Genomic DNA, 15,107 nt, shown 5'->3' with positions numbered 1-15,107 from the left:
GGCTGGGAAGATAACAACAGGGGTTGGACTCATTCAAGAGAAGAGTGAGAGATAGGAGAGGCCTGGGGTGGAAGGAGAGAGGCCAGAGCAGCTAGGGTGAGTACTTAGTTCTCAAAGGCCTCTGACCATTTTCAAATTCATCCAGCCTCCCTGTTTGTTGACTGCCTCTTTTTTTCCACTCTTACTTCTGTGATAAGCCATATACTGAAAATATTCCTCTGTTTCTTTCTAGGCTCTTGTCAGAAGGTGCAGATGTTAATGCAAGGCACAGACTTGGCTGGACAGCACTTATGGTGGCAGCCATCAGCCGAAACGACAGGTGAGAGATCTTCTTCCACACAGGGGTACCTTAGCCAGATCCTTGCAGGCCACGTTCTAGAACCCTCTCCCCCTCACTTTTCTTTCTCCTTGCTTTCTTCCCCCAAGAGGCAAGGTGATGGACTGAGTAGAAGGTCAGGTCTACATCTGGTGCAATGGAAAGTATAGGAGATGTGGAAAGGGAAGATAAACCTTTGGATCCTAGCTCCATCTTTCATTTGCTTTGTGACATTAGGTGAAGTCATTTGCATTATTGAAGCCATGAAATGTTTGCAAGCCTGTGTTAAGTGATTGAAGGTACATGTGTGAGTTCCCTTCATGTTTTCGTTATCTGTCCATGTGGAAGAGTCTAGTCACTGTCCCCACTGGGACAGTTTCTTTGGAGGTTCTGATGAAAACTAGGGAAGGGGAAGGCACTCCCTCCCTCCCATTGGAGGCTCTGCTCTTTTCCTGTCCACCCCCCCATTCCCTCAGGGGGAAGCTATTTTGTAAAGATTAAAATAGTCCCCCTATGCATAGAAAGTTTATCTCCAATTCTCACAACTGCCACAATTTTCAAAGTTCTCATTTTGCAGCTGAGAAAACTGAAGCCCAGAAAGATAAAGTGATTTGTCTGAGGTCACGCAGATAGGGGTTAGAATTTGGTCTGGCCTGCAGCCCTGGTGGCCCAGCGTTTTAGCACCGCCTTCAGCCCCGGGTGTGATCCTGGGGTCCTGGGATCGAGTCTCATGTCGGGCTCCCTGCATGGAGCCTGCTTCTCCCTCTGCCTGTGCCTCTGCCTGCCCCTCTCTCTCTCTCTCTCTCTCTCTCTCTCTCTCTCTCTCATGAATAAATAAATAAAATCTTAAAAAAAAAAAAAAGAATTTGGTCTGGCTGCCTGCAAAATTTGTATTTTACTTTACCTCACTGCTGCCTCCCTTTGCCAGATCCTGGATGCTACCTCTCCATCCCAGTCTCTAACTGTAGTTATGCTAAAGAATTGATTAAGAGCAAAAAGAAATGCTTTCAAAGAAAACAGACTGGGCATGTTAGTAGCAGCCAAAATTGATAGTTTGAGGTACCAGTTTTAATTTTTCCTTCAAGCAGATCATTAAAGCTTTTGTCTGCCACTACTGGCCTCCTTTGGAAGGGTCATAAATGTGATGGAAACCAACAAAACAGGGATTTTCTAATATAGAGGTGGTACTGCCTTGGACTGGCTGAGAGGCTTAACTGTGTTTGAGATTTCTCTTCTGTGTTCCTCTGTCCTGAACTTGTTCTCAGAGCTCCATTTCCTTATTTGCCTCTTTAGCTACAAGCATTTAAAAAATAACTTGTAAATAGGCTTTGCAGTTGAGTGGTCTGGAATCTAGTCCTGGTTCTGACCCTTAGTTGAATTTCAAAATTCTGTGTGTACCCTTTTTCTTCACCTGAAATCAATTACATTTATGAACATTTGGTAAATATCTTTTTTTAGTTTTAATTTAATTTTTTTTTATTGGAGTTAAATTTGCCACATTTGGTAAATATCTACTCTGAGCCAGACTCTGCTAATCCCTGGAGAATCAGACCTTGGGAGCTGAAGGTCCAATGTGGAAAAGAAAGGCAGATAGAGAGACAGAGTATAGTGTAACCAGTGATGTCAGAGCCATGTGGACAGAATATTATCAAAGCAGAGGGTATGAAGGGACTGAATCTGGCAGCAGAGTATATTCTTGCTATATTTTTGTGAGAACCCAGTGAGATAGTGTAGGTGATACCTGTTACTGATGATTAGTTGTTACTCTCTGTTGCCCATGTGACATCTCTACACACAAATGTGTGTTTAATCTACCATTGTTAACTCTACCCACCACCACTACCTCCACCCTAGGCACCAGTTTTCTTTCCTAGCTTATGGGTATCTTCATCCACAAGAGACAGCAAGCAGGTGGTGGAGGAAAGGGAAGGGGGTGTCTATCATTTCTATATGTAGTACTTTCAGCATTGAGACAGACTAGGAAATAACACTATACTTAAGATAGTGGTCACTCAGTGCGCAGATAGCTGGTAGATGTGCTTCACTTTCCCCTAACTCCAGTGAATTGTTGGCTTAACTGATTGCTTTGTCTTTTTCCAGCGCGATTAGCAAATCAGTGATCCATGTTGAGAAAAGTGAGAGTGTTAGGTTGTATTTACTTGTTTTGGTTCCTAGGACTAATTATTTGTGTTTTAAACACCAATATTGTGTCTTCTTTCTTGCAATGCCTAGGGACAAATTTTAATTGAAGGTAGTATACTTTTTAAATTTATTCATATCATAATTTTTTTTGGCACATACGGTTTGCCAGGCACTGTTCTCAACAAAGATCCCTTCTTTCATAGAGCTCATTTCTATACTAGTGGTGGTCTGTGTGTAGAGAGAGGCAGGGACAGACAGTAAACAATAAATACATAAGTAAACTACATACCATATTAGAAGGTAAGAAGTGCTATGGAAAAAGGAAAAACAGAACCTGATAAAAAAGAATGCTACGGGATGCCTGGGTGGCTCAGTGGTTGAGCGTCTGCCTTCAGCTCAAGGAGTGATCCTGGGGTGCTGGGATCGAGTCCTGTGTCAGGCTTCCTGCATGGAGCCTGCTTCGCCCTCTGCTTGTGTCTCTGTCTCTCTCTCTGTGTCTCTCATGAATAAATAAACAAAATCTTAAAAAAATAAAAAGAATGCCAGAAGTATCTTGGTCAGGGTGAGTAGGCCTCAGTGGCAAGGTGCCTTGGGAGTGGTCTTGAAAGATGATCATGTCTATACCACCAAAGTCTGCCAGTAAGGAAGTATACTGATCCTCAGTTTATCAGTCACCAAGCCCTTCTGGAATCATATTGGCCAGGCCTGAAATACCACCACCTTTCAAATAGACTTGGATGAAAGGGGGGTAGAGGAGTAGCACCCCTTGATTCAAGGCTGAAAGCAGAGAATCTTTATCTCCTTTAGATGTTGTCAGCCCACAAACTCAAGAGAGAGGTTCTGAGAGTATCTAGTCATTTCACCTGCAACTGCCTTTAGTGAGTGCCTGCTTCATGCCTATGTCCTGAGGGGTATATCATAATAGTCTCTGTCCTTAAGGAGATTAACATCTTGTGAACTATTATTTATATATGTATTTTTTAAGCTTAATTTTGAATAGTAAAGACAGTACTATTTTATTTAATTTTTAATAAAAAATACAGTACCATAGAACAAAATTTTTAAAGTATGTATGGGAACTTAATTTATAATTTATTCTCTCTTTTTATTTCCAAAAAGGGTTTGCAGTGACTCAAATTAAAATACAAATATAAATGTACACAGGAGAGTTAAAACTGGATCAAGATCAGAAATCATATTGGTAAAAGGAAAGATAATTGTATCAGGATTGAACCAGAGATTTTCTTTTCTGAAAATAGGTTTATTGTTTTTGTAAAAATAATATAGAGAAGAAAGTAGCAGTCAACTGAATTCCCTCTCTCTAGGGATTGATCAGTGTGGGTGTGATTTTACGTAAATGGGACCATGCTATACTCTAAATCAGGTAATTAGTGGAATTAAGTATTAATTTAGATTGAAGTTTACTGATGAGCAAGACAAAAAAAAAAAGAGAGCTTGGTTCTTCAAGAAAGAAGAACTTTGTTCTGATACCCTTTATGTTATCATTTTACATGGCCAGCAAACATTTTTTTAAACTATACTGCATCTAGTGCTAATGTGCTAGGCTATTGGGCTAACTCAGATAATAAGCATCACAGCCTTTACCTTAAGAAGCTTACTTGGACTTCTGACATCAAGGACTCAAGTAATGTGATGGCCATTGTCTTCGGTAGCCGTTCTGCCAAAGATTTACCAACATTCTACTAGGATGATCCTTTTGCCAGCCCTAGTAACAGCTTGGGTGTAGTAGTGACTTGAGGAACAGTCACTGGGGGCTGACCCCTTTTCCATAGTGAGGCCTCTTATAAGCCTCATGCTGCAGGCACTTGTTTAGCTTGAGTCTGGGTGCCTCATTCTGTGTTGCACTTTGACCCAGCCTAGCTAAAGGCTAAGCCATAGGGTCTCAGGATGATCACTGTGACTTAGCATAGCCTTCACCAGCTCGTGCAAATATACCCAGCCTGCAGCTAAATTCAATTAGTTTTTCTTAAAGAAGGGAAAGAAATCCAATTTTACCAAAATGGACAGACGGTGGAAGGCACTTTGATGTTACAACCTCTCAGTGATGCTTTACTTAGTCACAAGTTCATAAGCAAGAAGGCTTAATTACTTGGGAAAACACAGGATTAAAACTGGACACAATGGCTGAGTATCCGCTCTTAGGCGACTTGATTCGAACCCATGTACCCAGTTCGTGTGTGGTGCAAACTTTGATGTGTGCTATGACAAGCTGAAAGTCATGACCCCCTCAGGGAAGCTCCTTCATATGCCATTTGCAGGATGTGTAGGCGGAGAGGCAGGGCCTGCCAGGCCTGTTTGCTCAACTTTGATGTCCAAGCAGCCACAGGCCCCACTGTTTGCTCTTTCACTGAAGGATGGATTGGGAGCCTCCTACCTTTCCCAGTGGACAATGGCCAGCAATGGAGTGTGACGACTGTTGACCATTCCAGGAGGCTGGTGGACCAGAACAGGGCTTTTGGGAGGTGCAGAGCCTGGGGGGCCAAAAGCTGTTTATAAGACAGCCATTTCTCCAGATGTAGCTTTCCTTAGAGTCTAATGTTGGTTGGGCTCTTACAGTGGAGGTAAAAATAGTGTCTTGAGTTTTAGCAGGTATCAAGTACTGCTTCACTCTCCATCCAGTGGCACTGAGGTATTTGTGTCCTGTTCCCTCCATCAGTGTGTATATGCAAGGGATGGTGGTTTGGCAGAAAAATGGTATGATTTAGATCCTTATAATTTTTAATTCTTCAGAAAAGAAGCTGTCAACACACACATCTGATAAAACAATATTATCCAGAAGATATAAAGAACTCTTATAAATCAGCGATAAAAAGACAACCAAATTTTTAAAAAATGGGGGAAAGATTTGAGCAGACATTGACCAGAGAAGAGGTGGATGGCAAATAAGCACATGAAAAGATACTTAACATTAGTCATTTAGAATGGCTAAAATTTAGAAAACCTGACAATACCAAGTGCTGACAAGGATGCAGAACAATTGCCATCATTGCTGATGGGAACGTATTATGCTATGGCCACTTTGGAAAACACTTTGGTAGTTTCTCTATATATGAGAATATAGGTAAAACATATAGGTAACATATATTTACCCACAACCCAGCAGTACCAACTCCTGTACCAACTTTGTCCATGAGACATAACAACATACATCTTCAAAAAGACCTCTATGCAGGTATTTGTAGTAGCTTTGTTCATAATTGCCAAACATTGGAAATCACCCAAATGTCCATCAACTGGTAAATGGACAAATTATGGTACGTCCTTACAGTGGACCACTACTCAGCAATTAAAAAAAAAAAAGAACTATTTACACATGCAACAACCAGGACAAATTACTATTATGATTATTATTTTTTTAGAGAGAGAAAGTTGCATGCACATTACTGGGGGAGAGAGAGAGAGAATCTTAAGCAAGCTCCATGCTCAGTGCAGAGCCCTATGTAGGGTTTGATCTCACAACCCTGAGATCTTGACCTGAGCCAAAATTAAGAGTCAGATGCTTAACTGACTGAGCCACCTAGATGCCCCAGCAGGGACAAATCTTAAAAGCCTCATGCTAACCTAAGCCAGACACAAAAAACTACCTATGGTATAACTCCATTTATATGACAGTCTGGGAAAGGCAGTGCTGTGGGGACAGAAGCCAGGTTAGTGACTGCTAGGGTTTAGGAGTAGAAGGAAGGGCCCAAAGGAACTTTTGGGATGATGGAGATAGTCTAAATCTTGATTGTGGTGGTGATTATACAATGAAAACTCATCAAATTCTATATCTTAAAAGGATGCATTTTACTATGAGTAAATGATACTTCAGTAAGTTGACTTAAAAAAAAAAACTGTTTAAAAAAAAAACTGTTTAAAAAGCCATCATCCCTGTCTAATTTTCATTATTAATTGCGACCAGTGGCAAACTAAGAATTCACGTTTGAAGTGTAAAAATGAATTCATATAGTTCATGGTAATCTGGAATGTTTAGATTTCCTTTTGTTGATGGTATTTCACATCAGAGTACTCTATACTCTAATTGTTAGTAGAGAATAAAGGTTTGTGAATTCTCATGATTTGTAATGTCATGAAATATAATTACTAATGAATAATGATAAATTCACTTACAAGTGATGTACAATGAGCTTATATAAATTCACAGCATATCCTGTGATTCTTAATAATAAGGAAAAAGTGCAGGGTACAGGACTGGGAGCTTGCCTCTCATCCCACATCATCCTCAGACCCTAGACCACCATGCAGAGAGACCTCTTAAATAGTGTGGCCACTGTAGTACTTCAGAAACCAAAGGGCCTGAAAGAATAGGGTGGTGGGGGAAGATTCAGATTTGAATCTACTTGGGCTTGCTGGTTGCTTTGAAAGCCCCTACCTCAGAGAAGGTGAGGCTGTGAGGCAGAGCTCCAGCAAAACTGTTTGAAATTCCCCACAAGAGTCTCCCTCCCTCCTCTGCCTTTTCTCCCAGAGTACATTTCATCAGCATCGGAAGGACTGCTTCCCGGCACTGCCTTCCCTGCTTGGCTGGGGTCCCTGAGGAGCTGATCTAATGAGTGGCTAACACGCATTTGCCAAGGCCTTCCTGGATGTGGTACCTGGGCTTTGTTAATTTTAAAATGCCGCCATCCTTGGCTGAAGACCATTTAATTTCCTCTCATAGCAGTCATTTATTTTTAGCATTTGCTTATTTTTCCTGCCCCTTACTAAGGGGGTGGGTGGTGGGCATTAAACCCTGTCTTTAATAAGTGAGCGGCCCAAACCAGATTTCTGTCCTGCAGAAGAGGTTGTGCAGACCTTTCTTGGTGGGGTCAGCAGCTGCATAGGTGTTCTTATACAGTGATGCTGTTCTTGCAGCTGGACCAGGGGGAGCTTTCCTAGGAGGCTTCATTCCTTGCTGGCTGGCCAGAGGCAGAGAAGGTAGAGCACCTCTGCACCTGTGCTTCAGTGCAGGTCCTTAGGGGTCCTGACCACGTAGAGATTCTGTCCTGCTTTAGAGGCCTACAGCCTCTTCCCAGGGTCCCCAGCTTGTTCTTGGCCTGGCTGCTTGTTACAGAGGGGTGCTTCCTTTGGCCCAAGAAGGCTGGGCTTTGTGCTGGCTGGTCTTCTGATGTAGTGGTGATCATGGCTATGATTGTGATTGAGAACCTTCTGTGTGCCAGGCCCACGTCAGGCACTTCCTGTGTTGGCGCTAATCCTCACTGCAATTTCAATAGGGAAAGATCATTATCCCTATTTTGCAGATGAGGAAATGAAGCTCAGAGATGCCCATGGTTGTCTAACAAGTGAAAGAGGGAGCCAGGATTTGAAGCCAATTCTCTTTGAATCAGAAATTTTCATTCTTTCTACTAGATATACTGCCTATGGAGGGAAGGGGTGGGAGCAGGGCCATGGATGGGATGGACTAAGAGGTGCCAGGACCAGAGTCAAGTCAGCTTAGTCAGGGTTTCTTGATGACCCACTGGGGTCAAGATATGCTGCATGATTATGAGAAGTCTAAAAACAGACAAACCACTCTCCTTGTTTCAGAAAGCTGACAGGGGGTGCCTGGCTGGCTCAGTTGGGAGAGCATGCAACTCTTGATCTTTGGTTGTAAGTTTGAGCCCCACATTGGGTATAGAGATTACTAAGAAAAAAAAAAAAAAGAAATCCTAAAAAAACTGACAATCAGTAAAGGGATAAGCAAATCTCACTTTTTTTTTTTTTTAATTATACAATGAAGCAGAATATGGTCAGTGTCCTAGAGAACATCAGCTAAAGTGCCGGGCAGAGGTCATGTCATGTAGAGGTGAGATCATGAAAGGAGGCCTTTTGCACAAGGTGGGCCTTGAAAGATGGACAGGAATTTGATGGGTAGAGGTGGAGAATAGAGGGACAGCATTTCTGGAATATCATTACTACCAAAGGACTGGTGTGAGCATAAGTTCACAAAGGTGAGAAAGTAGGAATGTGCCAGATCTAGTTGGAGGTGCTGGCAGAGTCTCAGGACCAGAGAATGCGAAGGAAAGGCCTAGCCAACAGGGGCCACGATCCTCTCAGTCTGTGATAGTCTAGTGTCAGTACCTCTGTAGCTCTAGAGCCAAGATTACCTGGATTCAACTCCCAAGTTCTCCCTCTTACCAGTTATTTACTTTGGCAGATTCTTTCACTTCTCTGTGATTGTTTCTTTAACCATAAAATGGGAAAAATAAGCAGATCCACCCCAGAAGGCTGTTTTGAGGTTTAACTATGTAAATATTGTAGTGTTTAGAACAATGCCTGCCATATAGTAAGCACTCAATAAGGGTTGACTACTTTAGTTACTAGTATAGTAGTAGTGGTGGTAGTGCCTTAGTTGTTATTATTACTGCTGATTGTGGGTCACTCCAGGAGAAAATTAGTTAATAGTCTGCAGGCAAGCTTATTTTGAATGTGGGTTATTACTTGTCTCATACCAGCACCTTTAGGTAGCTCAGAAGCAGAAGGCCTTTGGAGTTTCTTTTTCCATTCCTTTTCTTCTAAGAAGCTGGGCTTAAGAACATGAGACCCCAGAGCAGGGCACTTTTATGTGGGACTGGCTCTTGTCCCGGGTGGCCACCTGCCTGATGCTGGACAGTGTTCAGTATTTCCCAGCAAGGAAGGGTGGGTGAGGATGCTGGCCAGGTGCCCGGAATGCCAGCATCATGCCCCCAGAAAAGTGTGCCGGGTTTGCTGTTTCTCCCACTGCTGCTGTGGCCGATTATGTCTGAGTAACAGAGTCATTTCTAATCCCATTTGGAATCGTTGCTCAAGATAATCCTGTTTCATAGTAATGATATTCCAATTCCAGCATGCACCGATTCTAGTTTGGCAGATGCATGCCTTGACCTCAGGAAACCCAAGACAGTGCTCCCTGGAAAGCAATGCCAGCTCATTTGCCTAACATAACAATCTCAGGGTAACTCCCTTTCTCTAGCACTATATCGAGTCCTGGGGTTCTGTGTTCAGGGTTCTCATGGAGAGTATCGTTTGGGACCAGAAGAGCATCCAGTGTTCATCCAATTCAGCTGCCTGGGGAAGGATGTTCCACTTCTAGGGACTGTGATATGGTTCACTCCCAGACCTCTTTTAAAGACATCAGATCCACATTGTGCCATAAGCTGCTTGCTTGCTTATTTTTTGTTTATTTTTATAAGAGAACAAATCTACACCTTTATTTATTTCTCAGTAAGTTTAAATCCTTAAGGGGTACAGCATCACATGAATTCTGTGGCCAAAGGCTTTAGCAGGAAGATTGCTTCAGATTTTGACATGAACCATGCCACTAGTTCCATGAACACGAGTTACTTTTCCCTAGATTGCTCAGGTTTGGTTCAGTGTGCCACCAGGAGTCACTGTGTTGTTCTTTGCTTTGTCCATCTAAGCACATCCCTTACCTAAATAGAATTCAGTTTCATCTCAAGCGTAAACCCTTTCAATCTTAAGAAGAGCTGTGCGCTCCCTCTGGTTCCAGAGACCTCACTTATAGTCAGCAAAAATGGCCTTAGACCACAGCCTTTCAGACATATTTGTTGTTTCAGGAGTCCTTTTCCCAGCAGGCCTCCATTGGCTCCAAGGTGGTGGAAAGAGGTGAGCTGCTAATTTAAATAGAGTTGCAGGCTAGTGGATCAGGAGTATACGGTAATATACGGCAACATAGTAGGTTATCTGGGTTTCAGTAGGGTATTTGTCTGTATCTCATGATACCCACATGACTAAAGTATGTTGTGGAGAATAGTTCAAATGGTGAATGACCTGTTTCATATGTTGTGTATATATGATTAGAGACTGGAAAGCAAACTCTAGTGTTGAGCCACGGGCCCTGTCCTATTCAGTCATTACATCACTGATTCCATTGAGATCATGGATAAATGCCAACCCAATTGGCAGATTAAATGAAGTTTAAAAAGAGAGGGAATATGTTGGGTAAAAGAATCAGAGATCTTGATAAAAGAACCCAGTGGGCTAGGACAATGGTTAAATCTGTGGTGATAAACATTAATAGGAATGAGTTTAAGTATATAATTAAAAACAAAAGCCAACTGTAAAATCAAGAGTGAGGAAGATGTAACTTAGCAATAGTAGCAAATAAAGCCCAAGAGCTGACTACAAACTCAGTGTGTGCATCAGCACGTGCAGTGTTAAGGCCCCAGAAGTTAACTGATTAAACAAATATTTACTGGGCCTTATGTGTGAGGAACAGATATCTGGTCAGGCACAGCCTCTGCTTTGGGAAGTACATACTCTAATTGTGTGTGACTTAGTGGTGAGGAATAAGGGCTCTGGAAGGAGACTGCCTGAGTTTAAAACCTTCCTTTACCTCTTAGTAGCTCTGTTTCCTCATCTGCAAAATGTGAATAATAACAGCACCTACCTCAGCATAGGGTGGTTATGAATATTAAAATGCACATAAAATTGTTCAGTATGATGCCTAGTGCATAATTAAGTACTTGATAGGTATCTGCTGGTGTTATTAGTATTTTTTGTTTTCTTGTTATTTTCATCCAGAGTTTAGGAAATATAGCAGCCCCAGCATGCTTTGATAGATCATTTGCCTAGAGAGAACCTAGTCGAGGCCCATACTGTAGTGAAATCCCTAACAACCAGGACTTGACCACATTGGCTTATAGGTTCAGCAACCATGTCTTATTGAGTACAGATTGAAAGACACGAAAGATATGGATTATATTTAGAACTAAGCTGAGGATGTGAAATCGAGATCACCTGGGAAACCCTGTGATGGGTGACCTTGTTTCCATTGGCCCTCTCCTTAATGTGCCATGTCTTCCTTGAGCCTTGCCCCAAATGATCTCACATTGTCTAGGTCCACCATTGATTCTGACCCTTGTCCATCTGAATGAGACTCCCTCTTAACCCAGCTAGCTTCTATGATCTAACTTACTTTACCATCTGAGAATGTCACTATCCCTGGTACATAGTAGAGGTTCAGGAATTATGGGATAGTAAGGCAGACTAATAGATGATGGTTGCATAAGTAAGGACCAGTGTGGTTTAGGGATATGTGTACCAGGTTTGGCTCCACACAGACCTGGGTTTGAATCTTGGTTCCAATGCTTAATGTGTATACTTGGGCAACTCATGTTACCTTGCTGAGCCTCAGTTTATTCATTTATAAAATGGGACTAGTACCTCATTGCAAGTGGTATATGGATTTGAAATAGTGAATGTACAGTGCTTAGCACACTGTGGCTACTATATTGTGATTAGTATATCTACCTTTTGAGGGAAGTAAACAAATGATTATTATCCTCTTTTGAGAAAACTGTGGCACATTTCTACTTTGCCTCCTGACAGTCCTTTAGTTTATTTCCTAAGGAAGCTGGCTTTAAAAAAAAAACAAAACTGCCCTCTCCACCCTCTCCACTCCTGGTTCATGCCCCCATGCCACAGAACCTTTAGATTTAATACATGCCGGTGCCTTTGGTCAGGCCACCCTGCTTTCCTGACCAGCCCAGAGACCAGCCAGTAGACTGAATGAGCCACAGCTCATTTGACTTTCCAGCAAACCTCCTGAACTGTGACCTCTTTGCTTCCTCCCTTCATCGAGGTGTGCGCTGGGTTGAGAATAGGTCAACTCTTTGTCTTCTCCTTGGGACCCGTGACACTCATCACAGTGACCCTAGGCTTTGGATGTGGGGGGTAGAGGGGAGGAGGAGTTGGAGGAGCTTCTCCTGAAGCTCAACATTGTGTGGGGATGACCTGGAGCTGGGATCACTGCCCTTCTTGCTTCACCAACTCCAGCTGCTCGCCAGCCGTCTGACACGCGCCTGGCCCAGCATAGGCCTCGGCCCACACCACAGGTTTCCTCGCTTTTTCCTAAACAATGTGACAACCCCAAGCCCCTCCGGCCACTAAGAGCAGAAAGCCTTAACGTCGATCGATGTAACTGGCCTCCTGTGCATTGTGACACCCCACTGTCCTGAAAGCAGGAGCTCATCAAGGTCAGTGTGAGCCAACCTTCCTACATGTGCTCCCACCTCTAATCTAATTACAGCCTGATCAGCAAATTAAAATGCACCTCATGGGGGCCGTGGCTCCAAAGGGAGTTCCATGAGTCCCAGGAGCTGCCATTTCAGGACCACCCTCCTATTCATTTCCTCAGCTTTGTCTGGGAACTGTGTGGTGGAAGGCAGGAAAGGCCTAGTGCTCAGGAGAGTTTGAAGGTAAAAGTTTTCCACAACTGAATCTCATTCAGCCTAGTTTGTACCCTCAAGTGGGAGTTGTCTGGGCAGGGCTGAGACTGTTGCATCTACCATTGTCCTCCACTTCCCACCAAATAAAATAATTTTATTTATTCATCCTTCATTTATTCACTCATTCAGAAAGCATCTACTGACCACTTAGACCCAGGAGCTGGGAATGAAAGTCAAGAGATGGCCCTTGCCTCATGGTTTAGCAGGAAAGGCAAATAAAAGTAAATAGGTGATCATGGTACACTATGATAAGGGTCACCTACCCATGCGGGTGAGTACTACATTCTGGGTAGGTAAATAGGAAGGGCATGGACCCAGGCTGGGGATCAGAGAAGACTAAGGTGAGTTGGTGACCTTGTCACTGAAGAGCCCTGACCATGATGAGCACTAACCAATTGAAGTAGAGGAGGACACTCCCAGCAGAAGGAATGGCATATTTGATGGCCTTTGGTGTACTTCAGAGACTTCATTGTTTTCACTTGGGTCCTTAATCCTTCAGTCCATAAGACCCACTAGATTGTCATAAGAATTAGAAGTTCTGCAATTGAAAGTCTTCCTGAAGGAATGAACTTTTAGAACACATGGTCAAGTTCAGTTAATGATTAATAGAAGGGGCTAGGGAATCAATCAGCCCTTTTAAAAAATCATGTCAGTGTTATTGCATGTCTATCCAACCTGTTGCTTCTAACTGCTGTATCATATTTCATAGCATGTCCCTTCCACATTTAACTTACCTGTTCTCCAGTGGCAGATGCTTGATTGCCTGCAACTTCCCACTGTCACAGAATGCTGGGATGAACATCTTCCATGTTGCACTTTATGGATCTCTGTAAGAATTGCTCTGGGATGTATATATTCAGAAGTGCTGGGTCATAGGGTAAGGTACTTTAATTTGATAAAGTATATTACAAGATTGGCTCCTAGAATGGCTGCACAGACTGTCCTCACAGTGCATGAATGGTCCCAGAACCCCATGCTCGCTCCAACATTTGGCATTTTTCAGCTTTCTAACTTTTGCCAATATGTTGAATTTAAAGGGATATCTCATTGTTTTAATTCACATTTTTCTAATAACAGAGGAGCTTGAAGATCTCTTCATTTACTTAATCTTTTTTGTTTGTTTCTTCATCTGGGAATTGACTGCATATCCTTGCCCCATTTTTCTGTTGAGCTTTCTGATCCCAGCTTTGCTGCTAAAACCTGACTTGAGGCAAAGTGCTCCCAAGGTTTGTTAGCTGTCTGGGAGTCAGTATAAGTAAGTGAGGGGCAGTATAGCAGAGGGCTAAGGACATGGACTTTGTAGCCACACTGCCCTGGTTTGAACTCCTTACAGCTAGTGATAACCTTAGGCAAGCTACTTAACTCCTCAGTGCCTCAGTTTTCTTAATGCATAACCTGCCTCATAGGGTTGTTGTAAAGATCAAATATGTTAATAAATATGAAGTGTTGAAAACATGTGGCATGGAGGAAGTATAAACAAATGTTAGCTCTTATTAGACGACTTCCTCCCATTTAGCCACACTCTGTACCCATGAGAAAATAGGTATTTATACTAGCAGGCAGTAGAAACAAGGCAGAACTGAGAACTGGTTCTCAGCCTAGGATGGGAGCTCACCCGTACAACCTTCACCTATAGTATTCACAAGGCCCAGTCTTTTTGGTGAGTCAGCTCACGTGGGTGGAGAGAAGAACAGAACAGATTCTGATGCACACTCAGGAACGCACATACTGCTGCTAGAGCCAAATCGTTAAAAGACAGACCCCCCAATCCTCCTGGGCTGTACACATCCTGTGAATCTCCAAATTAGGGAAATAGAGTCTGGAGATTATCTCTAGTCTTGAGGCTAATAGTGGCACTGGTTTTCTTTCCACAGGCCACCAGAGACCAAATCCTGAGCTGGCTCAGAGAATTGCTGATACTCTTAAGTCTTTGCCCAGGGAGAATCTGTGGAATAGTCAGCATAGATCCTCTGAGGAGAAATGTTCCCTGTGGTAGAAAACATAAGTGCATGGAATGATATACTCTGCCCCCTGTAATCTAGCTGTTAAGACCATGAAGGCCTAGCCCATACACTATAGCCTGTTTGGTACCAGCTACCCAAATTTAAGTCAGTAATACCTAACCCCAAACCTACAAAATGGTGACAACCAGCATGCCAGCATCAGAACAAGGGGAGGCTGCATTTATCCTTTGGTAGATCACCTCAAATAGCAGTGTCTATTTCCCTTTGTGCCATCAGATTCTCTTTTTACACCTGACCTTGTACTCCCCTTGTTAGCCAGATGGGCGATCCAACTTACCATCTCCCTATGTTAGTCACTTTCTTCCAAATACAGTTCTGAACCTGGGGATTTATTTCTGCTTCAGTAAAAAGAATCCAAGAGACAGAAATTACTTCATTTCCAAAGTCTCACTGCTGCTC

General features: G+C 42.8%; 1 protein-coding gene across 2 annotated transcripts in view; it reads left to right on the top strand.

Annotated features, from left to right (window-relative positions):
• CLPB (ClpB family mitochondrial disaggregase) overlaps positions 1-15,107 on the top strand; it is a 146,432-nt gene that overhangs the window by 30,461 nt on the left and 100,864 nt on the right. For both annotated transcript variants that reach the window (XM_055320580.1, XM_055320581.1), the window contains exon 3: positions 233-319. In XM_055320580.1, coding sequence (XP_055176555.1) covers positions 233-319 — 87 coding nt within the window. The remainder of the gene's footprint in view (positions 1-232; positions 320-15,107) is intronic.

The sequence above is a fragment of the Nyctereutes procyonoides genome, unplaced genomic scaffold (genome assembly GCF_905146905.1).
Source record: "Nyctereutes procyonoides isolate TBG_1078 unplaced genomic scaffold, NYPRO_anot_genome, whole genome shotgun sequence".
Classification (NCBI taxonomy): domain Eukaryota; kingdom Metazoa; phylum Chordata; class Mammalia; order Carnivora; family Canidae; genus Nyctereutes; species Nyctereutes procyonoides.
The sequence above is the reverse complement of the archived record's forward strand: the minus strand, read 5'-3'. Positions and strand labels throughout refer to the sequence as shown.